This window comes from Sturnira hondurensis, unplaced genomic scaffold (assembly GCF_014824575.4).
Source record: "Sturnira hondurensis isolate 20B ecotype Veracruz unplaced genomic scaffold, ASM1482457v3 Scaffold0008916, whole genome shotgun sequence".
NCBI classification, from domain to species: Eukaryota; Metazoa; Chordata; class Mammalia; order Chiroptera; family Phyllostomidae; genus Sturnira; species Sturnira hondurensis.
In genome coordinates this window covers 351485-376552 of record NW_028081547.1, presented here as the reverse complement: position 1 = coordinate 376552, position 25068 = coordinate 351485, and the positions used below count along the sequence as shown (strand labels likewise).

At 44.9% G+C, this 25068-nt stretch overlaps 1 protein-coding gene across 8 annotated transcripts in view; it reads left to right on the top strand.

Annotated features, from left to right (window-relative positions):
* KCNMA1 (potassium calcium-activated channel subfamily M alpha 1) overlaps positions 1-25068 on the top strand; it is a 728885-nt gene that overhangs the window by 617242 nt on the left and 86575 nt on the right. For 6 of the 8 annotated variants that reach the window (XM_037056365.1, XM_037056367.1, XM_037056363.1 and 3 more), the window contains one exon: positions 20451-20544. In XM_037056365.1, the coding sequence (XP_036912260.1) occupies positions 20451-20544 (94 nt within the window). Of the gene's footprint in view, positions 1-15954; positions 16042-20450; positions 20545-25068 lie in introns of all 8 variants that reach the window. The other 2 variants (XM_037056369.1, XM_037056368.1) reach the window with 1 other exon arrangement.

Sequence of the window (25068 nt, the reverse complement as noted above, 5' to 3'; positions counted from 1 at the left end):
TTAAACGAAGTGAGAAAGGCTACTCCTCAGAGCTGGAGCCACGCCACATGGATGGGCAGTGCAGAGAGTGGCATGTGTGCCAAAATGCGGGCCATCTCCGGGGAGTGGAACTGAGGGCTCGCATTAAAGTCACCTCCATTCAGCCAGTGTCCACTTTCTGTTGGATTGCACCCAAGCAAGAAAGAACCTATAGGTGGCCTTCCTTCCTTCCCTCCACGCTCAGAAATGTAGCATGCTGGCATCTTTGGTTGGGCTTCAAGTGTTGGCAAGGATACTTGAATAGGAAACGGCCTGCAGGTTCCAGTTCAGTAAATATTTGATGAGTAAAAGGATGAATAAATGAAGAGGTTCTCAACCATCAGTTAAAGGAATAGCAGTGTGCTGGAAGCAGGATGGTCCTGGATCTGTGAAGGTTAAAACTCTCTAAGCAACTTACGATATAATTATATATATATATATATATATATATATATATATATACACACATACACACACACACACATACATCTATACATATTTATAAACATAAAGAACTGGATAGAAGATGAAGGGGGAAATGTAGCGAGAAAATCAAGGATGTAAGTGAAGTATCTTGAAAATTAGCAGCTAGTAGGTATAGTTTGTATTCTATGCGAAGGCTAAATATTGGGAAAGAAGATACAGAAACAAAAACAAAAAAAATCACAGGCAAAAATCTACCAACATTTCAAGTTTCAAGACATATGTGTGTAAGAGCATTTGTCCTAGAAAATCGAGGACTAGTGACATTTGCGTTCAGTTTCGCTAATTTTGGTGAACTGGGTAGTGTTTCTGTGAGTCGGGGTGGCACACAGAGGGGAAAGCTTCGGGTGAAGCCAGTGTGAGCAGAGAGGCCCATTTGTCAAGAGCAGTGACCACCTGCGGGCACCACGTCGGGTGCCCCAATGTGGAGAAACATTGGAGGCCACTCCTGACTCTTAGGACCATTGACGGTGATTTGGTGCAGGCCGATCAAATCCAACAACACCCGTGTGCCCATTCCTCTCACCTAGGGATGTCCAAAAAGGCTGAGTGGGCCATGGCTATTTTCTGTTAAGAGCCAATATTCTATTTATTCTGCTTGAGATGAGTGGGCAGAGAGCTCTCTGGATTGCTCACAGAGATCTCAGGCAGCACCAGACACTCTTACTTTTGAGTTGCTTTGAACTGCTCTCTGCATTTTGTCCAGGTTGATCTGGGTTTTTTTTTTTCAGTGCAGATGAGTCCGTTTCCACACACGGCCTGTAACACATCCAACTGAGAGAACACGTCCAGCAGGGATGCTTCAGAGCCCTAAACAGGTGTTACTGCAAAAGGAGGCACGATAAGCTGGGGAGCGGAGAGGGGCACCGTGAACACTACAGGATGAGACTTGTAGGGACGCAGAGACTAGCCTGGAAGTCGGGATGAGGGTGGGAGATATGCAAGGGCTGGAAGGGCCCCTTCACAGAGCTCCTCTGTGAAGGTGCAGCTGGGTGTCTGTTAGACATTCCTGTCTTTTCTCTGATAAAAACTAGGGGAGTCTCAAGCCATTCCCCTCACTGTGCAGGGAGCTAAGCGATACCCTTGGCAAATGAAGCCTGAAGTTCCAGGAAACCTCACAGCGTGGAGACAGAGAGTAGAGGTGGGATTTGAGTGTTTCCTAGGGACCCTGGAAGTCATTCCTGGCACTGACGTGCTTTGGTATGTTCACCACACGGATGCTCAGTGAATGCCGAGGGCTGTAGTCCAAGTAATGTCTTAGCCACGTGTGAATCTTCCTATGTCTCGAGGCACTGACATCTCGTTTCATCTAGGCAAGCCCAGAATAGGCATCATGTCTTACTACCATAGGACTTGGAGCAGGTTTGCGAAGTTCTCTGTCCCTTAGCTTCCTCATCTGTGAAATGGAGATGATAACTTGACCTGTCTCACAGAGGGGTTGCCACTGTGACTTTGGGTCTCATCACTTGTCGTCTTGCTGAGACCGCCTCTGTGCCTTCTCCACCTCACAAGTGGGCATGGAGGTAGATACAGTGAATTTCGTGTGTTTTTGGAACATGGCAGGAGGTGTGTGGAACACGCCAGAGGGGAACAGATGGTGGGGAGGGAGGACATTTAAAGTTCTGTTACATTTATTTTGTTGATGATGGCCTCCATATCTTTGAGGTCTGGTTAGTGTTGGGAGTTGTGGGTGGATGGAAAAAGCTCGTTTGAGTTAGAAGTGTATTGCAGACCTGGGAGGTGATGAGGTCACGGGGGGAGTGGTGGGACAGCGGGTTAGCCACGCCTCCCCAACGTGCTCCTCCCCCTGCCCAGACTCAAATGCCCCGTGACCTGTGGAAGGGGTGCATCTGCGTCCAAACCCGGCGCCTGTCAGCAGAAGCAGCGGCAGCAGTGTGTTGCCTCCTAAAGTAACAGTCGTGGATCCTAGGTCGTGAGTTGATGGACTTCCCATCATCACCTTTCCTAAACTGCTGTGTGAAGGGCTGGGCTCTGCTTCTTGCTGATTTTCTCATTAATGAGATTAGTGTTGGGAGCTGGGCCGAGCCCTTCACCCGTTCTGCCCTGCCGTTGCCCCTAGACCTGAGGTGAGGACAGTTTAGAGACGGGCTGAGCGAGTATTGGTGCACATTTTGAAATCCAGAGGATTCTGTGTTGCTGCTCCCTCTTCTGCCCTGCTGAGGGCCTAGTCGCTGGACCACTGGGTTACCTTTCCAACCTTCTGCTCACATTCTCAATGGCACTGCCAAGTTCAGGCACTCCTTTTTGCTCGCTAGTCTACCACCGTTACCCACCCACTAATTGGTCTCTCGTGCCACCATACTTGATCACGTTGGTATCCCATTCTAGAGAGGAAAAACCACTTTCATGGCTCCTTGTCTTCAGTAGGACAGTGTCTAGCCTTCTTAACGTGGCATTCAAAGTCCTTCACAGTTTGGCCTCAACTTATTTTTCTAGTTCCGTTTTCCATGTGAATATCCTTCATCCAGTGATTCTCTAAAAATGTCTTTTGTTTTGTTATTTAATGTAGTTCTATAACTTTTCCCTGTGTCTGTGATTCTGCCACTCTCTCTTTGCATTGATGGAAGCTTACCCTTCTTTTAAAGCAAGGGTCTGCAGACTGGGACCCATGGAGCAAACCTGGCTCACAGCCTGTGTTAGCAAATAAAGTTTTATTATAACACAGCCATGGCCATTTATTTGCATATTGTCCATAGCTGCTTTCAAGTGAAAACAGCTATACTGAATAGTCGTAACATAGAACATATGGTTCGCAAAGCCCGAGGCCTGATGTTTATAGAGGTTCACTGACTCCTGCTTTAAACACAGCTCAGATACTGCCCTCTTGATGAAGATTTCTTCACTGATCTAGCTCCCCACTTAGATCAGATTTAATGGGTCTCTTTTCTGTAATCCTGTAACACTTATAAGCTGTACATTCAGTGCAGTTTCCATATTGAGCTTTTAGAAGTCGAAAACAGACAACTCTCAATGGTCTGAGTTCTCAGTGCATTGTCCCCACCAGCTGAGGCACACTGTAGAAATTCAGTGGATGCCGAATAACAAAAACCATGTTGAGAATGTGCTCCCCTAGTTCATTAGCCATGTGTTCTGGGAGAAGAGAGGTCTTTGAGCCCAGAGAGCTTGTTTCTTATTTGCTTCGACCATCTTGAACACAGCACTGGTTTCTGAACAGCCGCTTCCTTTGACTGTTGGGCAGTTTGGGATAGCTTGATCTAGGATTGATGACTGCTTCTTTAGAACGCAATGCATTTCCTCCACGGCTTCTGCTGATGTAGCCCCTTCCACAGGTCATGGGGCATTTGAGTCTGGGTGGGGGGAGGAACACGTTGGGGAGGCGTGGCTAACCCATTGTCCCACCACTCCCCCAGTGACCTCATCACCTCCCAGGTCTGCAATATACCTCTAACTCAAGCCCTTTCCATCACCTATGAGTCCCCATCAATTTGAATCTACTCCAGCTGTTCTTGGAAGCGAGTCTTGCACCTTTAATCACTCAGGCCCCAGCCAGCTTCAGGGACCTTCTCTCGCTGTGCTAATGTACTGGCTGACACACTGGGAGTTGGGTCTAGGCAGGGTAAGCCCTCAGCTCAAGTCTTAACAGCCCTAAGTTCCACCAGATTCCCCCAAACCCTCCCCATATGCCCAAAGTTGCTCCTGGCAACTCTGTCCGAAGCCAGTGGTAACCAGTGGAAGTGGGAGATGAGCCTGTGCGGGAGAGCCATCTAGTCGGTTCCTGATGGTAGATAACTGGAGCCTCTGGGCTCAAAGAAAGCATCTCAACATTTGATTGAATTTATACGCATGCCTTACACAGCTTAGACGTGCAAAAGCTGAATGTCAAGGGGTTCCACCGTTTCCATCAGAAATAAAAAAACTGAGCATTTGTGTGAGTGTGTGTGTGTTTAAGGAATACCCTTTGATTGCAATGTGAGCAATCTTCATTGTTGTTAGAGATTAAATCTCAATAACTTTGAAATTAGACCAGGCCTCTCATCAGCCGAACAGGCAGTGGCACTCGCCCCTTCCCGTACCTTCCTGCTCTAGGGTGTTATCAGCATGGTAGTTTTGCTTGAGATCAAATCAGGGCAACCTAGGAACTGTCATTTTTCATTTACTGGGGCCCTTTGATCCCATTCAGGGTTTATTTGTTTCAAGTGAAAAATACGAGCCCACTTGCATACATCTTTCCTGTAGAGTACTTTTTTATTTTTTTTCTCTTAGAGATCAAATCAGAGTTGTAAGCAGCGTGGTCATTAGTTATCACCACCAGACTTCGCAGCCTGCACTTTATTTCTGTTCTTTCAAAATCACCAGCCTTCTCTGTTGCATAACGATCACTCCCATGAAGCTATACAATACGCCTTTCGTGGGCACTTGGGTGTTAATTTATTTCACAGTTTCCTTTACAGATGCAATCAGAGTCACCTATCACATTCCTGTTTCTTCCTTTTATTGCGTTTCTTCGCTATCTTGTTTGTGTGATCTTTTTCTGCAAGATGACAGGTAGTGTCTCTATGCTCACTGTTCCAGTGACTTATATTTTCCAAGACTTCTCTATTGCCATTTTAAAAGTGTACCATTTTATATACGTAATATTAGTTATTTATAACTCGTTTTGTTACATATAAACACTTCCCAAATGACACCTTGGTTTAAGTACATTTTTTAAAGAAAGGAAAAAGGCATTCTTTGCAAAAATATTTTTCTCAAAATTGTAAATGCAGGAAAAGCCTTCAGTATGATTATAATGCATTTTTCTGATTTCTTAGTACAGTGAAATATATGAATGTTATTTTCATGTAAGCGATCAAGTTGTGGTATTTAATAACATGTTGTTAGCAGAAAAAGAGCAATCCATTTTGGTTTATTTGGATATTTACTGGTTGACTTACAGTGCTTTACATATTAGAATGGGTTTGTCAACAATTAACATTCTAGGTTTTTATGTAACCCATACTTCAGGTAATAGAGGATTATTAAACTGCAACCAGTGTGTTGGAAATCTGCCGACTGGTAATAAAATTCTTATGTATAACAGCAGCTGAGAAATACTGCTGTATATTTATGCATAGATTGTAAGACAGATGATGGCCAGCAAACCAGAGGGGCTTGAAATCCATATCGCCAGCAGGTGGCGCTGCTCTTCTATAAATGAACCTTCTACCTGCCTGCAGTGTAAGCACCACCACCACCACTGTCCGGCTTTCAGCCTTTTCTTTTCCCAGATGTGCTGTCCTTTCTTTCTTGAAGATGAATGTCTAAAACTGAGTTTGTTTATTTTTTGAGGAGATATGCCTCCGTTAAGACACTTCTCAATTGCTACGATTCTTTAAATCCAACTTGCTTCCCTTAATACTCTTTTGGAACAAAAGAGTTAGTTAAATAAATGTTACTGTTTTTAAAAGGAAGCCACACAATATGAGATTCTCATCTCTAAGACTGGATTACCTCCACCGTCTGCATATTACGTAGAAAGTTCTCATTTTTATATAATATTTACGTATACAAGTTAATTTCCTAGGCTTCGTTCTACACCAGGATAACAAGGGACATTTTTATAAAGGTGGCTTATGTACTGGATTAATGTGCTATATAAAAATAATTTTAATATTATGCTCTTTCATCAAGAATTACTTTAGAATCCAAGTTAACCGAAGAATGGTGCTTGTCTCCCTGGGCCGGCGCTAAATTTCTGAGAAGCGGGATCAGCCTTCTTTGGGTTGTTTGTTAGTTTTCTGGTTTTTAAATAAGGTTGCCCACACCAAGGTTAATCAGATTATCAATTTGGGCATCAGTGAAGGAAAAATCCTGTATTTTTGGTTCTTTTTCATACAGCCTCCTTTTAAATTCTTTTTATTTTATTTTTTAAAGCCACAGCTATGCCTTTTTACTAACTTATTTTTATAAAACCTACATCGCTCCTTTCTATTGGGTGTTAGGGTGTAAACTCGAGCCTGTCCTGGTACCATAGATCGATTAAAGTAAGGGAAGGAGAGAGTAAAGTACATCCCAAATGACTCAGTAATTTATTTTCTTTCTTAAGTGCTACCGGTCAGATTAGAAAGAATCTTGAATACAAATATCTTACATTTTGTAACTTCAAATTTTGAAGCCATTTTGAGAATCCAGTTGGAATTTTATCTTTTGAATTTCGAAACTATTTTTTTAGACATACTAGGGCAGAGGGCGTGGGTCAAGGATCCAGATGGTATTAAGTACATCCTCATTTTATTCACAGATGCTTTTGACAGACAAAACCCCGAAGTGTTATTGATTAGGTAAAACAAAGGAGCGGAGGGTTGGGGAAACATTTCCTTTTCAGTGAGTTCACTCGAAAGCCCTCGTTTTGATTGCAATCAGTTTTCTTGTCCAAGTCAAACCCTGGTGGCTTTCCTTCCCCTTCCCTTCACGGGGACGGGATCAACTCGAGTAGCGGACAGCAGGAAATGCCCGTCCCAAAGTTTGGATTTACCTGGCTGAGCCCGTGAGGCAGCAACCTTGTGAATTTCACAGGACCCATTTCCAAGGCATGAAATAACTTTATTTTCCTGTCAAATACAATCTCCAGAGTACAAGTGAGACCTCCAATGGAACTGGCCCACTGCCAGGGGCCTCCTCGTGTTTAGTTTCACGCACATATGTGTGTCTTATCTTGGACCTTTGTAACTTCTAAGTGGCCAAAAAGAAAGTAGGCTGGCTTGGGGGTGGAGGTTGGGAGGGTGATAAACTTAGCCAAGATGCAAACCAAACCAGTGCCCTCTTTGAATTTGAGTATTTAAATCTTAAAAAAAAAAACAAAAACCAAAAAACCTTTTAGAGGACTCGGATTACCACCCAATATTACCCACATCCTGTCACTGTGAATTTAAAGCCTTCACTGACTGCCCCTTATACTCTCATCTACACCCTTAAGTAAATCTTTCTGCCCCTGTCGAGCTGAATTTCTTAAAGTTCCCTAGATTAGTGCCTCCTCACCTCCTTGCTTTTGCTCAGGCTGCTCCCCCCACTAGCTTGCCCTTTCCAGCTTGAGTGGGCATGGTGGCCATGGCCGGGGTTCCCCACTGTGTCAGGCCCTGTGCTTGATTCCGGGGATACGCAGGTGGGCAGGGCTGACAGTTCTGTCCATCCGGCCCTTGTTCCAAGTCACAGCTTCTCCCTGGCCGCCCTGGACCTCCCAGCCCTCACTAAAGCAGCCCGCTTGTCCTTCGTCTGGTGCTGTGGTGTAATCCCATTTTAGCTGGTATTTCACAGAACTTGTGAATTACTATATATATTTAATGCAGTTATCCCATATCTACAGCTGTACTTGTGGTTCTTTCTTACTGTCTTTTTAAAGTTCTTTTTAAAGAAAAGCAAAAGCAAAAGCAGTGGGCAGCCCCAGCTCCCACCCAGGAGGTGTTTGCTGAGTGGGTCTGGGGTGAGATCCAAGCCCTGGTGTCTGTAAAGTTCTCCAGTTCCTTGTATTGAAAGGCAGGCTTGAGAACCTCTGAGCTAGACCACACTCTCCTTGGAGCAGGAATCCTGCTCTCCCATTGGGCAGTGCTTTTCTGGGCTTGAGTCTGGTAGGAAATGTTAGAAAACTGTATGTGGCTGCTGAGTTATGAGGCCTTTGGTTCATGGCTGGCTCCTGTGATAGCCGTCAAGTAACAGAAAAGATTGTTAAGCCCACAGCGTTACAAATCGGAGCTGAAAAGGTCCTTATACGTAATTAATGCCAATCTTTGGGAGGAGGGGTGTCTGGCCAAGACCACACAGTTGATCCGAGCCGGGACTAGAACCCAGGCTCCTTAGCACTGGGCTGTGCTTCTCCCCTCTGCAACATTGCCTCTCTGGCATCTAGGAGATATTTATTCAGAACATTACCAGGGGCTCAGCATAATGAGATATTCAGAGATTTGAAAACTACCAGAGAGGACCTTGTAAGTGTAGTTGGGAAGTGAGATGCATGAAATGGAAAACAAATTTTAATGCAAAAACACAAAGATGTCAGAGGAGTGTGAGATGAGAATTGGAGAATGGAGGGACTCTACCTTATTACAGTCATCTGGGAAGGCTTCCTAGAGGAGGCAGGCTAAGCTCCTGGAAGGGTGGGTAAGAGTAGGTAGGTGAAAGGAAGGGTGAGAAGGGATCGTGAAGGAGCCATTGCCCCTTGTCCCCTGCCCATCCCGCCGTCTCCCACGTGCATGCCCCAATTCCACGACCTCCCACCAGAAATTCAAGGGAAAGAGCCCATCACAAGCAGGCAGTGTGAATTTCCTGTAATTTAGAGGGAGCAGTGGGGTTTCTCCACATTTCCATCTGACTTTCCTTTGTTATCGCCCTGAATGGTCCCAGCCTTCTCCAGTTGAGACCCACTTAAATATTTTCTGGCTTTTCTTGTTTTTAGGACACTTGGCATAGCCTAATTGTTTTGACCTGAGCAGTTCACTGGGGCCATGTGAAATACAGGACACAGGTGACAGTTGAACAGGATGCAGCAGATGGCGGGGGAGGGGGGCGCATCTCACCCTGTTTGGATGGTTGGGTCCGAGGGAAGTTGTTGGGAGCAGTGGAGAGAGTGTTAGTGCATTTGAGGGCCTTAGGGTAGAACAGAGTCAGGAGAAAGCAGACTGACGTTGTGGCGAAGGACCCCGTGGCCGAGAACTTTAGTTACCTCGATTTCTCAAAGCCAAGATGATAATGATGGGTAACATTTATCAAGAGCTTGCTTAAAAAAACTCTTGTAAGCACTTGCCATATTTTCAGTGCATGCTCACAACAGCCCTTGGAAGAAAGTACTCTGACTATTTCCATTTTACAGGTGAGAAAGCTGAAGTTAGGTAATTTGCCCAGTAGCGGTGCTTGGACCCTGCAATGTAGCCTCGGGGCCCTTGGACTTAAATGTTACCTCCTTCTAGCTCATTATAAGTTGATCATGGTAGAGGGCTCTCCCATATCTTAGAATCCTTCTCTCATTGAGTGCTGCTGGAGCCAGGGCCAGAGATGTAAGAGGGGTGCCTACCCAACGGCTGGGGTACAGTAAACCATGCTGGGGAATTTGACCAGCTGGTGAGCTCATGCCCCATGAGGCAGGTCCCTGAAATGGAAGCCCAGTCTTCTGCATGTCTTTAAAACAGAAATTAGAAATCCATAATTTACAGACATCTTCAGACTTAAAGATCGTTCCACGTATACAACCCTGTGGGCCAGCAGGGCGGTGCCAAGCAGAGCACCGGACTGTGCTCAGGCTGTCAGGCCGTGGTCTCTGGTTGTCTTGTTCCGCCCCACAGCAGTTCCAGATCCGTGTGTCCTTGTCTGTCCCGTGAGGGTAACAACAGATCTTGGGACATTACAGAGTTGAGTGACTTATCTGAGATCAAAATTCTAGTGAGGGTCAGAGGAACTTGGAAGGGTGCCCTGGATCCAGGAGATGTATTCTCCTGAGCAGAATTCTGACAGCGAGTGACCTGTGTCAGAAGTCAGCAGACTGGGGCCCTCATTTTAGGTCTGCCTATTCGTGTCACTTTAGTATGGCCCTAAGAGGGTGAGGCCAGAACACCCCTAACCCTTCCGGCCCCGTTCCTGCATCCCACACCTTGTTTTCTAACGGTGTGGAGCAGAAAGGGACCCACCAGGCACTAGCATTTTAAAATGTTGCATGGGATGTGTCTGAAGATAAATTATACTGGGATACAGATAATGATTTCATAGTTCAAGAACATCTTTAGAAGGTGACTGTGCCCTTAAGAAATATACTAAATGCTGTGTTTAGTGTAAAATCACAATCTGGGGCTGGTCTTACCTCCCAAGGTTAAAAGCATACAGTGTTTCCTAAAGTGTTCTGGCAGAACATTCTTCATCAGGCCATGTGGCGTACCTGGGTTGCACTAAAAACCCATGCATTTTGCTTTTATCTGAGTTTCAGAGAAAGTACTGGTGCAACCATCTGGAATACATAATAGAATTCTCAGGGGCCTTTAATACAACTGGCTCAGTGGAAAATATGATATTTATGGGTGAGATGATAATGATAATGATATTAATAATAATAATGGTTCTTAACTGTATAACATCTTCTGGTTTAGAAAATAATTTCACATATATACAATTAGATTCTATGCTGGTTTTCAAATAGAATCATTGGGGCAAGCATTAATTTAAAATATATATATAATAAAGTGAAAATGGAAATGAAAATATGATCGACATTTTCTGCCAGTCATGTTTACTGGAAGCTGTTTAAGGGGAGGAAAAGCAAAAAGAGAAGAAAGGTAGTATCTGAGTCAAAACATATAAGCAAATCCGAAGTTGTCCCTCCAAGTGGCGATGTGAATCCGCACTGTGTTAAAACCAGGAGAGTCTGAGGGAAGCGTGAAACCAAGTCCACGAGAGACCCGCACCTTTCTCTCTCTCCTGCTTCTCACCCCGGCAGGTGCCATAGCTCACACTTCTGAGGCAGCTCGATCTTTTCTCCGCTCCTTTGGATGTCTGACAATTCATAAATCCGTAAGGAAGCCTTTCTTGTAAGGGTTTTCCTGAACAATCTCATGCAAACACCGCGAAGTGATCAAAAGAATAACATTTGTTTTATGTTCGCCTTGACCAGCCTTGAACAAGGGAGCCTGGAGGCACGTGTGCAGACAAAGAGTACGAGGACTTCTTTGTGAGGAGGGGCAGGGCGGCAGAACCAGCGTGGAGACCCCCGTGGGGAGGTGGACAGGGCAGGGCCAGGACCGGAGTGAGGCATTTACCTTGGGGACCAAACCTAAGGGGGCACCAACAACCTCAGTAATGAAGGTAAATGGTAACTTAATGCAGTATTGTTTAAAGAAATCAAAATGCAAAAAAAAAACAAAAAACCCATGATGAGTACACTGTCTGAATTTTAAATAAAGAGGATAAATAGCAGTTTTCACACTAGCATTGAAGTACTGGAGTTTGCAAGTCAGCAGGGTTTAGACCGGGCAGCAGGACAGAAGACTGGCAGCTGGTCCCACTCCCAGGGACACGCCCCGAGCGCCGGGAGCAGTGCTCTGTGACTCAGCTGTTCTGTCCTGATGCATTGCAGAGGGACCCGACCTGTCCTTCAGTGAGTCCAAATCTATTTGATAATAAACCGTACTAGAAGAAGAGTTCTCTTACAGGCTCCATAAATTCCATTACAGTCCATTTTGTCTTTGTGAAACGTATGAGTTGAAAATTACAATCCCTTTATTCACCATGATCGTTTTAGACACACAGCTCAAAAAGATCAGCATTAACTTAAAAAAATATATTAGCATGCTTGTATCTATTAAGCACTATTGCTTTGTAGGCTCCAGCTGATGATTTTATTAAGTATACTGCAAGAGGGGAAAAATCAAGGATAATTATAAATTCATAAATACATAATTCATCGGCATAAAGTGATTTTAATGGGATGGGTGCAAATTATCTATTTCCTCATGAAAATAACAGAGATGTTCTGATTAAGGCCCTAATCTCGTCTATGTGAAATTCTAGCCAAACCGATGGGACACGCTTTCTGGAACTACCTTTGATAAGAAACGCATTACAAACTCATCAGTTTGGCTTCCTGTTAACAAAGAGACAGCAGCCGTCTGGATCATTCCGGATTCACAGGGAAACTGCCACCCCACGTATCCTCCAACTAAAGCTGGGCGAGTTTGACAAGGGGCAGATGAATCCAGGAGTTACTGTGCAGGGGTTTAAATCTATGCGGCAGCTGACGGTTGAAATAATCATCTGTATATCGCTCTGAGCTAGCTGGGGAAAGGTTGAAGCTGCATATTTTCAACATATCTGGTCTAATGGTTAATCTGTTGTCTTGTCCAGGCTCTTGCAGGGTGGACCTGCAGCCGACACTGACAGCTTCAGGGAATTGCTCGTGGTAGACGTGGTTCGCCTTGATCTTCAAAGTGCAGGGTGGATGGCTCTAACTTAGCTTGAGCTGGAAGAGGGGACACTCACCTGCCTGGTTTCCTCAGATGCAAGGGGACCTGCAGAACTAATAGTGGGTTGGATGGTAGGGACATTATGGGCACTCAACTACCTCTCTCCTTCCCAACTTTGCCCAATTTCTTCCCTTAAAGTGGGCTGTTTCTTTTCATTTGGTTATCTTTTTTTAAAGATTTTATTTATTTATCTTTAGAGAGGAAGGGAAGGAGAGAAAGAGAGAAATACCAATGTATGGTTGCCTCTCATGAGTCCCCTGCTGGGAACTGGCCTGCAACCCAGGCATGTGCCCTGACTGGGAATCGAACTGTGATCGTGTGGTTCGCAGGCCCGTGCTCAATCCACTGAGCTATGCCAGCCAGGACCATTTGGTTATCTTGGCAGGTTGGAAAAACATTGTCCTTTTTGAAAAGGGGAAATTAAAAAATGCAAGAAGAGCAGAGACTAGCAAACTTTTTCTAGCAAGGGCCAGCGAATCAGCATCTTAGGCTCTCCCAACCATACAGCCTCCATTGCAACCATTTGACATTCTGGTTGTGACGGGAAAACAGATGCAGACAACAGGTAAACAAGGGCCGTGGCCATGTCCTAGTAAGATGTTATTTATAGCCACTACTTTGAATTTCATATAATTTTAATGTGTTAATAAGTATTTTTCTTCTTAGATTTTGTTCTCCAACCATTTAAAAATACAAAAGTCATTTTAGTGCATGGCCATACAAAAACATGTTCCAGACTATAGGTTACTAACCAACCCCTGAACTTGAGAAATCTAAGGAGGAAGAAGGCAGCTCTTGGTGCTAGGGACTTGGCAGACTTCATCTCTGTTCCGAAGCCCTAACCTCGGCAAACAAGCCCTGCCCATGCCAGGGCTCCATAAATGAGTCTCGTACACTCTTTGGTGGCAGACCGTTTACCAGCTTGTTGACGCTGGGAGTGGGGAGAGAAGGAAAGTTGAAAAGGGGCTGTTTTTGTTGGACTCCTGTACATTTTCCCCAGTTTAATTCAAAGTAACAGTTATCTTTCATTTACTACCTTCCCAGTCTCCAAGTTCCATAGCAATAATTAAAGGGAATTCTTGCATTTGTCATTTCAGTTGTATATCTGCTCTCAGACTTTCATTGCTCATCTCTGCCTTGTCTCTGAGAAGCTAATACCTAGTGATCTTTGCATGAGACTTTTCTTTGCCCTTGAGGTGATGGAGACAGCCTGTTCCAAGAAAAAAAAAAAAGAAGGAAAAGAGCGAAAGGCAACCAGATCTCCAAGAGGAATTTTTTTTACCAAATACTGAGTGGAACAGAGTATTGGGGAAGTTATTACAGCAGGTCAAGTTTTTAGTGAGGATGTATGAGCTGAGATTCTAGATACAGGGACGTTGATAAATGTTGGACTCTTACCAAGATACATACATATCAGGCTTCTGGTGTGAGATGTGGGCATGGTAGGTACATCGAATCTACCCAGTTTGACTGTAGAAGATTCATTAGGCCCACAGTGTTTCTGTACAAAACATTGCAATGCAGGTCATGTAGAATCTGTTCATATATTTATATACTGTTTTTCCTCCCGTGTAGAGCTGAATGCTTTCATTACTCTGTGTTGATGAACTCAAACTTACACAATTCAGGTTTCCTAGGCAGTGAATAAAGCCAGAAATATACCCTGTGATTAACTTCTACATAACCTATTGTTCCTTAAAGTCTCACTCTCCATTCTCCTATTAGCTCTACAAAAGCCAGAAATGAAAAAGCTCCAGTAAGCCTCCTGCCCTGCCCCCCCAGTCTGTGGCCGGGCGGGTGCTCCCAGGGTGGGCGCCGGAGCAGGTGGGCACTTGGAGGTACTTTCCATCCTCACTTTGTGTAATGGCAGGGTTTTTTTCTTTTAACTCATACCCTCTAGATTTTCCAAATAAATGTACTTTTTCTCTCTCAGCTAGAGTTGTGAAATCCCCCTGCCTGGTAATGTGATGATAAAGCAATTGCTCAATTGTAGAGAGTTCTGTGTATGTGGAGGTGTTATTATTATTGGCATTGCTTTTGGGAGGCAGTATCTTTTGTCTTACTGTTATCTGTATGTTACTATTCGCCATGGTCTTTCAAAATAGCTTTATGGATGGATCTTATCAATAATACTGCAAGGTGTTTACCAAACTTCTTGGTGATACGTGTTGTCCCAAGGTTGTCAGAGCAGAAACTCTCGTTCCAAGGATATTGCCCACTTAGTTCCTATGTTCCGATATTGAGCTGCCCCCTGATCCTCCAGGCATAAGACATGGCTGTCTTACCCCCTGGCTGTGCTCAGCTGCCTGGCCTCACTGATGGGCACGTGGCATTCCCCACCCGGGGGGCGCATCCTGAGACGGCAGTCAACCTCTCCTTTACGGGAGTGACAGGAACAGACTCTCCCTCTGGGTTATTACTCTCCCTCAGACTCTCCCTCTCCTTCTGGCACTTGTGTTTCCTGTTGTGGTTGTTTCCCCTTCATCGTGCAAGGAAACACCCTCACCCTCTCACTGGTCTGGTGCGTGTGCCAGGCAGCCAGGGTTCTGGTAGTCTATGACCGTGAGACAGGAAATGTCTGTCCATGAAGCAGGTGCCCTCCTGTGCTCCAGTGCCCGGCGGCTTGTACGTGACCACAAAGCTTTTCTAAGACCCCCAAGTTAAGTAGCCCAGAGTTTCTGGTGAAAGTCTTAGGCATCCATATTAGAGGGCGCTTGGGTCAGCTTGGGAGTTTTGCCCATTGTGAATTATATATTGCAAAATGACTGTATTAGTAGGACTGATACGATTTTTCTTGGGGAGGAAGTTTGCTAAACTCACAGAAATCAAGAAGCACACTGCTCTATGTGTAGTCCAGTAGTTTTCCCCTCTCTTTACCCTCAGTTTTGATAAAGCAACATTCACATCCTGAAAGACCTACAACACAATCCACATTTCATTGATGTCACTCATGATACAAGGATATACGTACTACATATTCCCCTTTCTTAGGAGTGGCAAACCCATGGCACTTTATGCAAGTTAGGCAGCGATGTTGCAACCAAGGGGCTGACCAGGCCAGTGGTTTGTGATGGAAATGATAGGTTAACATTGCAGGTTGATGACTTGGAATATAGCGGTCAGGTAGTGGGATGCATTTTTGCAGACTTCGGGAGATAAGGGTCTCATCTTGCTGCTAAACTCAGTTTTTTATGTCTGTGTGGGTTGTAGAGGAGAAGGGAACTCTGTATATTTTTGGAAATTACTGTACAAACAAGACTGTTATCTGATATATTATCCCTTCTGATGTTGACGACAGTAACACAGCGAAAAGAAGTTGAAGAAGTCACTAGGGTAAAAGAAAAGAAAGAACCCTCAGTGTGGCTGTGAAGAAGAAACTTTCATGTTAATTTAAAGCTATAATTCTATTCCATTTTAAAACTGGTTTGCAACTTTTCTAACGAAAAATTTCACAAAGGATTAATTTACACTTTCTTTTCTCATTATTGTTTGGCAGTCAAGGTTGAAGCTAGATCGCGCTATTCCAAAGACCCATTTGAGTTCAAGAACACAACTCACAATTCTCGGCTTGTGACCAAGCCAGGTGAAGGAGTACTGGAACCCATCCCAGTTTTTGATAACTGCCCTGCACCCCTCAATGCTCTACCTTAACATGCTGGGCTCAGTTGAAGGAGGCAGATGCACTACTGTGGATTTCAGCATGCATTTAGCTTGTAATGGGCAGCAAAATACCAAAGAGAAAAACCATGAAGAACAATAAACAATAATTAAAACTACCATACTCGCAAACTAGCAGCTTGCTCAAGACTTCAGTCGGAAGCTCTGTTAGCTAGATGCCTTTTCCGTTCCAGCCACTTTGCATGCCTCTTACTCTGAGTGGTTCCAGTGTGAATATGACATTACTAATGACCTGCTAAGTGTGTGCAGATGTGGGTTTCTCCAGATGTGGTGATTAATAATGTAATGGAGATAGCCAGTCAACTCATGTTTATGGGTCGTTTGCCTTTTATTACGTTTCTGAGTTTATTTGCTTTGAACTATTTCTTAACTCCAGCCAACAAACTCACCTTCGAGTCTCAAAGGGCATCATCCCGCCAAACCCTGTTGAGGAAACAGGGGAGAAAGAATGTGCCCCAGGCTGGAGCTGAGCGATGAGTTCATCCTGTGTCAGGGCACTGGATTATTTGGGGAAGCTGAAAGTTGAAATCATTGCCCATTTTACTCAAAGGGCCCACAAAGAGACATTGGTGAACCTTGGTACACTGTTTGCAAGCTGGCTAGGCCAGTCAAGAAAGGTTTTTTTTTTTAAACTCAGTAAAATATATGACCATCTTGAAGTAAGCCCAGAGTTCTGGCCGGCGTTTCTGGAAGATGTTGCCTTGCTTTTGCTCGAAAACAGAATGACGATGAAAAGTCGAGTAAAATGTTGTTACAGATGTTCGACTCTGCGTTAAGGCTGTTGGAATTACCACCACATCTTAAATCAATTCCCAGAACATTGTCTGGAGGTTATGTCATCGAAATAACGAATCCTCTTTAGTCAAGTATAAGCAAACATGTTAAAACACCATTGTAACTTTAAATTAAACTCTAGCGCCAACCAAGGGATCTGAAGCCTCATTAGACTTGCCTGACATTTTTCTAGTGCCGAGTCTTCCCAAACTGTAAAACTGTTCGATTCAGTGCCTATTAGACAAGTGAGCACTGGGAAGTTACAACAGCACATTAAGTGTTATACTTAGGGATGTGCAAAAACAAGCCCTTGAATTTTATGAGTACTTGGAGACTGGATGGAGTTCAGCCCCTATAAAAATTCTACATTGGATTCCTGAACTTGTTTGTGTTTTAAGGAAGCTGGTAAGTCAGGTTCCTTTAGCAGATCGTATCTTCCTGAGGTTTCCACAGCGTGGTGTGAGTGAGAATGCCGGAGACAGAGGTGTCCTGTAATTAGCCAAAAAGCGGGCTGAACATGAACCCGTGAATGTGCATCAGCGTCAGGTGCTTGCCCATGCCTTCAATACATTTGTCTTAGCTGACAGGATGTAAATTTAAGTCTCCCTTTTAATTCAATTTTTATTCCTCTCATGCAGTTGCAGAAGCCATAAAGTGAAAATTATACTTTATAGCTTAACTCAAAGTTTTTCTAGATTTGCTTTCTTTAAATATGCTGAAATTGATAGAATCTATATAGAGGGTAATAATTAAATATGGTTTATATCCTACTTATGGGAAAGAAGTTATCACTGCTTCTCTTGTGGGACCTGAGCCATACGTAACAGCCTCCATTCCACGGCATCCATATTTCTAAGCTGGAGACATTCTCCCCATCTCTTCAGGGAACAGATCTGCATTTCCAGGCTGAGAGTGCAGGAGGAAATCTTTGAACGCATGTTTCATTTAAGAGAACAAATCCCAGTTTAAATGCAGTATGATTGTGATGGATGATCTTTCTGACTTGCAATGAAAATAAATAGTTTCCTTGCATAGAAGGAGGCATAACTTTAGCACCAGAACAAGGCGTCCCCCTGGACCTGGCTAACAGGTATTAACTTGAAAGTCTTCCATCTGAACATCACCGCAGGTAAACAGGCGGCAACACGGTGCAAGGATATTGGGCTCTCAACCAAAGAGGGTTATTTATTGTGCACCCAGCGCACATGGGAAAACAAGTTAAGCAAAAGAATCCAGTGGAAACACCAGTGAGTGTGACCTTTTTTCAGGTCCTAATTAATATGGACACAACCATGGCGACATCTGGCAACCCTGAGTAAATATAAAGTTAGCCATAGGAGACTAGGTAAAAGACCCTTCTGGATATTTCATTCCAACCATTAAAAAGCTTGTGTGATAGAGAAGAAAAGAACTTTCACCCCCACTATACACACTCCCCCCCACACATGATATTTAGTCCGGCATGTGACTCAGCTAATCTAGGTCACCCTGAACACGGAAGAACTGCAAGTGTTCCACATTAAAGAGTGGCCTTGTGTCATGTGTGGCATCAATGCAAGATTTTCTACCCCACCTGCATGTGCCCCAGTATCCTCACACACACACATTCTCCGTCACTCTCAACCTCACTGCCTTGCTACCCCGTTACTGCGGACTGGCCCCCTGTCCTGTGGAAGGAAGATGGATTCAGGTCAAGCTCAGAGTGCCTGTTTGCTTGCTGAGAGATGCATATCAGCGCTAAGTGGTTTTTTTCAAGACCATTTATGTGGCTTGTATTTATTTCCTTTAATCTTTTAAGTGCTGTTTAGTTTCAGTGTGATTTGCTGTGGATACTCATTTCTGATAAGATGCACTGTCCTCCCAGGCACATAGTTCCTGCCTGGAGCCCCAAGTGGCTGCTACAGTCGCAGCCTGAGCGTGGGCCTCTGGGGGGAGATGGGGGCCGGTGGTAGAGTTAGTGGGCTGTGGGCGTTTACAGGGGCTTTCTTGCCTTCATTCTGTCTGGCATAGCTCTCACCTTGAACCACCTTCTTGTTCCCTTCCCCTGTGTCAGCCTGAATTTAGGCGACCTCACGCTGACAGTAGAATGGCGGGAGTGGGGGGCTGCTAAGTGTGATACTCTGAAGCAGGTGCAGAGAGTACTTGGGTTACTATAATCCCTTTGGAACCACGTATCATAACCTACTCAATGTATTCAGGGTTTTCAGGGAAGCACCATGTAATGCGTGTGCTGATACGAGTCTTTGGGATAATATCAAGTAGCCGAGATGACATTTTCTCCCCCACCTAAGACTCGTACACCATTAACATAAATGTCAAGCATCTTTTGATGTCGTCACTGCTAATATTTTTTTTCTTAACCTTAAAGGTAACTGCTGTGCATTCTGGGTTTCAGGGGTGCTTCCTCCCAGTGTGAGTTGCAGTCAACTATAAAATCCGAGGATCCTATTTTTCCCTTTTTGACATTACAGCTTTAGCCTGAATTGTGGGGGTGGGGAGAGAAGGACTAGAATGTTACCACCGATGCCCTTGGGTGACAGGCTGGGTATGCATCTACTAATTATCAGGCAACTCTCTTAAAAGGAAGCATGATGCAGGCTAATACATCTACAAAGCTTATTAGTGGGTGTCTTGGGGCAAAGGCAGTGGAGTATACTGTGTTGTGTGTGAGCGAAGCTTCACATTGCTTAGCGACCTGTTTGGTTTAGACATTGGAAAACAGCCTTTGGTTTCCAATCCCCTGTGCTGCCCTCTCTCCCTGCCCTCTTCCCAACTCACCACATCATCAGAGATATCATTCAATGGCAACCTCCTCCTTCCTTCGGGTGCTCTTTCCCTGCCAGGTTCTCCAACCTCACAGCCCAGTCCTCCTGTCCTACTAAGTTAAGAAAAGACCCCATGTGCGCAGCCCTCCTTTTTTTGAAGGTGGGGGGACAAGAGCTGAGTTGGGCTGGGGATTCTTGGGCCAGCATGCTCCAATGTTCCCAGTCCTGAGTGATTGAAACATTGGCTGTCAGGGCCTCAAATGCTTGCCTCTCTCCAAGACTCTTCGTCTGGCGCGCAGGGATTAGGAATCAGCTGAGTTGATTCATTTGCCGAAGCAGCAGGCTCTCAGCTCTCGTGCTGCTGCTTCAAATACAACTTTATTTCTGATTTCGATGATGAGAAAACCCTTTTGATGACCCACCCAAGCGAAGTAACCAAAATTATCTCTAAGAATAATGATTGCGTGTTCCCCTATAAATATTTTCTGTATTCAGATAAATCACTTCTTTTCTTCTACGGCAGGGTGTTTACAAACTGTTGCAGTCTGTTTGAAGTGCATGTTCAAATGCTGGAGTGTAGAGAGGTGATGCTTTCACCTTTCCTAAGCCGGCTTCTTGGACTAACGCATTTGGTCTTTGTCATTGGGCTCTAAAAGACAGTCATGAGTTCCTAGTGAGTGACTGAGCCATGAGTGTGTGTCCTTCGATATCTTGCCTGTAGTTTTCAGTCTGCCCTCAAACTGCTTGTAATCTCATGAGCTGCCTGTATTTCCAGTTGAAGATGAGCAGCCCTCAACACTGTCACCCAAAAAAAAGCAACGGAACGGAGGCATGCGGAACTCCCCCAGCTCCTCGCCCAAGCTGATGAGGTAAGGAGAGGGGCTCGGCCAAGGGGGTTCCCCTCCAGCTCCTTCTCTTCCCTTTCTCACCCTCCCCACCCTGCCCAGGCCCAGGGTCTCCCCTCTCTAGCAAGCGGGAGGCGGGAGGTGGGGATGGGATCGTTAGATGGCTTCTTAAAGGCTGGAGTATTTATTCTGTCAGCTTGTCAGCAGTTAATGATAGAGCTGAAAAAATTCTGTCATGAAAAACAGTTTGAAAAGCTGTTTGAAAAATACATAGGCTTTAAAGTCTTAGCTGTCACCGTGTCCTGTCTGTGTGTAGTTCCTAAACAGCAGTGGCACTAATGACGGTGGCAACCAATCAGAGGAACTCATGTGGTTAGTTCGCCTCTGGCTATTCTCTTTCTGCTGGAGTCCCTCTGAGGGCTGTTGTCTGTACTTAAGGCCATATGTGAGATGTATCATCACAATCAAAAATGAACCTGAAGATTACCTTTCTTTTATCCTGTCCATTGAAATCAAATTTCTGTTAATTGATTTCGACTGATAGAAAAAATCTAATAATCTTTGGACTTGCCAAAGCAAAGTTCAAAAGTAATACAGATCTGCTCAGGCTAAAAGCAGTATTAATTATGGAATACAGTGTGGTCTCTCTCTCTCTCTCTCTCTCTCCCCCCTCCCTCCTCTTCCTTTCCCTCTCTCTCCTTCTCTCCCCTCACCTCTCTCTCTCTCTCTCCCCCTCTCTCTCCTTCTCTTCCTTCCCTTCCTTTCACTCTTCTATCTCGGCTATGGCTTCCTCTAAGAAATGGAAAGTGAAACCAAGTTTCAAGAGTTCTGCAAGTTCCTCTTATTGGCTTCTTTATCTTTCATCTTCCCATTTTTGTCTTTGATTCATCTGCCAATCCCAGCACTTCTTCCTTCCAACACCCTAACTCTCTGGCACCTCAGTGAAGCAGGCGTGGTCTCATACTGGCACTGCTTTCCCTGAAATGGTCGCTGCCCTGGAGACACCTGCCGTCTTGATGTTACTTTCTCCTTTGGCTCTGCATTGACCACTCTTCTGCCTTTCATTGTTGAAATGCAACGATGGCTATTTTTCCCTCCTTCGCCCCTCACCCCACACATTCACATCTTCCTGGCCGTCCTCGAGGTCCTTTCTGGGATGGAGATGGGCAGTCCTTCTCCATGCAGCTGAGGACACAGGTGTCCACGGAAGACTCCCCCAGCCCCATATCTGTTTCCACTCTAACTGTCTCTTCCTGTTAAATGTTTCCTTAACAGTTCTCTGCCTTCCCCTTTGCTCAGTCTTGCTCGGGGGCTCGCTGATTTACATGCTTGTTTACAGTTTACGAGGAGGAATAAAATGCGGCAAGTGCCAGGGTTCTCGTTCTCGAGAACCAGTTGTCATGCTAGCAGGCATTTCCTATTGACTCACCGTTAGGTAATCGCCTTATCTAATGCTACTAGTTTTATCCATTTAAAGTAGAGAAAAGCATTTTCTTCTGCCTAAATTTAGAGGAGCAAATAAATAAATGAAGAGAAGTCTGAAAAATCTGAAACCTTTGGAGCCAAATTCCCTGTCCCTGTTTGCTATGTAAAGTATGGCTCATTTCTTTGATCTTGAGTAATAATAATTCTGAGGAGTTACACTGTTTTCATATGCTTCAAAGCTGTGTCAAAGTTTTGCTGCTTAAGGGTACTTCTTTATTCTGTTGGCTCTTGGGTACCAAGATGACAGGTCTTCTGTGCGTGGTGGAAGCTTTTTTAAGTCGTAGCCTTCAGCAAAACATCAAATTACCAAATCCAGGGTAACATACTTCTACACAAATGCCTTTCCTGTAGATATATTATACCATATATATTAAATACTTTAGTGTTACACGCTACATTTTATGTGCAATAGAAAGTGATGGTTTGAGGTAGCCTTGAGGGGACTTTTTTTCCACAAGCAGAAAAAGCTAGTGTATACCGTATCAAGTATGGTTTTTACAGGACTTTCTGCCCGAAGGCCTTTGTAAATAAGTAATGATCAACAGATTGGCTGTGGGTTTTTGAAAAGCATGCCTATGTCAGTTTGCATGATGGGGGAGAATTTTCAAAGTGGGTCTAGCTTTCATTGCCTGGTGGAGAGGGGCTGAGGGAGGCAGACAACCCGGGCTGGAGCTGTCTGTTCCGTGGTACATCAGAATTGCTAAACGTGGGTCAGGCGCTGAGCTGAGACCTGCCAGGCTACGGAACTTGCATTGCTGGTGTTGCCACCTCTGAGCTGCTGCTGTGGCCACAGCTTCTGTCACCAGGGTACTTTGCCCTACCCCCGACAAGGGTCTCTCAGCTGGAACAGGCTGTTTTGTGACAGGTCAGAAAGTCTCAGGCACCTCTCCATTACTTTCTGCATCCCGGGTGTTCTCCATGCTTTCATGTGGCGGCACAGACAGGGTGTTAAGCCCAATCTGTTTCCCTTCCCTTCCAGTGTGTGAATGGAGAACCATGGGTTTGTTGGGTTTGACTGTGGCACTGGCCCGGAGGTTCCCAGGACCATTTTTTGCAAGATCCCTCCTGTTGAATGAAAGAAAGCAGAGGGGCTCACGCAGTACCTTGTGGTTTCTCCAGGTCCACCTGCCTCTTCAAACACTCCCTTTCTACTCTACGAAGATACGACTCCAAGGCCCTATTCCTTATGACCTGAAACATCCATAAAGGAAGCTAATGACATATGTGAAGTGGTTTTTTGACATGAGTTTGTGGCTTGCTGTTTGAACAGAATCAATCATTCTGAATGTGGGCAGGTTTAGTGGCCTATGGGGCAGTGATAGGAATTGCTCCAAGAGAAACAGGAGAGCCCAGAATGGGCGAAGATGGGCTTTAATTGACCACTGTGGCTCCTGCAAATAAAGCAGGCTCCTACAAGAGGGTTCCTTGCCAACTCTCTGCCAGCACACAGTGCTGCTGGGACTCAGTGCTAATGGGTCTCTGTCTCCCTTTTGTTCTGGCATCGGGCTTACCCTGATTTTTAAGTGTCACTTAACTCTCTGTGCAATCATTAGGTGAACAGCCTTGTTTTGTGTGTCTGGATACCGACAGTATGTTTTTTAGTCACTCTGACAGAAAACAGCTCTTGCAGTTAGACTGAGCTAAATAGTGAATGTCTGTGCTCTAAGCCAGGGATTCCTGTGTTCTAATAGATGACCTTGAACTTCACAGCCCCTGGGGAGGAGTGGGCCATAGAAGTTCCCAGTGCCCTGTTATTTGCCTCCTTGTTGGTCTCTTCACATAGAATGATTTAGGAGCCTCTCCCAGCTTCCTCCATACTTACCAAGCACCCAATGCTCTGTTTTCCTTAGTTGGTGGTTTGTGCCTTGTAAGGATAGCTGTGTCTTCCCTCAGTTGTAAGGCCCTTCAGGGCAAGAACTTTGTCTCTAAATAACTAAATCAAGGGTTCTTAATTTGGGAGGTGGTTCTCACAGGCCCTATTGAATATCCAATGAAGACTCTCTAGGAAGTCCCTGTAGGGGGAAAAAAATTACAGTTGACACCATTTATACTAGATTCATGGATTCCCTACATTGTGCCCAGGTTACAATCATATTCAGTTCTTTTCTCAGCCACTTTCAAGTTGTTTTATTCTCAAATGCATTTTGGCTGCTGAGACTATCCCTCAGGTGGATAGACGGCGCGGAGACAATGCCTGGGCTCTCACACCGTATCCTCCGGCAGAATCCTCCGTGCCTCTCAGGGGTCTGCTTCTCTTCCTTTCTCAGATGAATTTTCATCCAGCATATGTTCAGTGAAAGCCTCTGGCATGCAGGTGTTGTAGAAGATCTCTGAGGGGTATAGAGGCACAGAGATTAGAGGAGGTGTCTGTGTTCAAAATACTCCCACTGTAATTAATGTAGGAGTCAGCAAAACAGAGTGGGGACAGTTAGGATATCTACTAGCGTGGGCTGTGAGAACAGAGTGGGCCGACATCACCTCTGGTTTGGAAGGCTGAACCTGTGTGAGAGGAAGGTTTCAATGAACCTAGCCTGTGTGATGAGGAGGATTCTCTGTTGCTAATATTACTCACCCTGTTCATTGCTTACTGAGTGTCAGGCATCATTCCAAGAGTGTCGTGCTTGAATCCTAGGAACTCTCTGAATCCTAACTACAACTGCGTGAGTAGGAATCACTCTTTCCCCACTTTATAGATGAAGAAGCTGAGTCACAGCTATAAAGTCTAGTAAATCCAGTAATCTTACCTAATTAGGAAGATTTGAGCCCTGATGGTTTAGCTTCCAGGCCCATATTATTAACTCTTTCACTGTTCGGCCCAATGTGGGAAATAGGAAAAGTGCCCGGGCCATAGGAAGTGACTTGGTGTGGCTGAAGCACGGGGTCCCATCACCCACCCATGTCCTCTGGCACCCACCCAAGCATCCTTTTCCGTCATAGGCATCGGGGGACCCTGGCAGGCTTTTTAGGAGGCAGTGCCCTAACTGGTGTTTAGGAGGGCCACTGGTGGCACAGTAAGAAAGGATTTAGAGACCTCCATCGGGGGTCTCCAGAGACACATAAGTA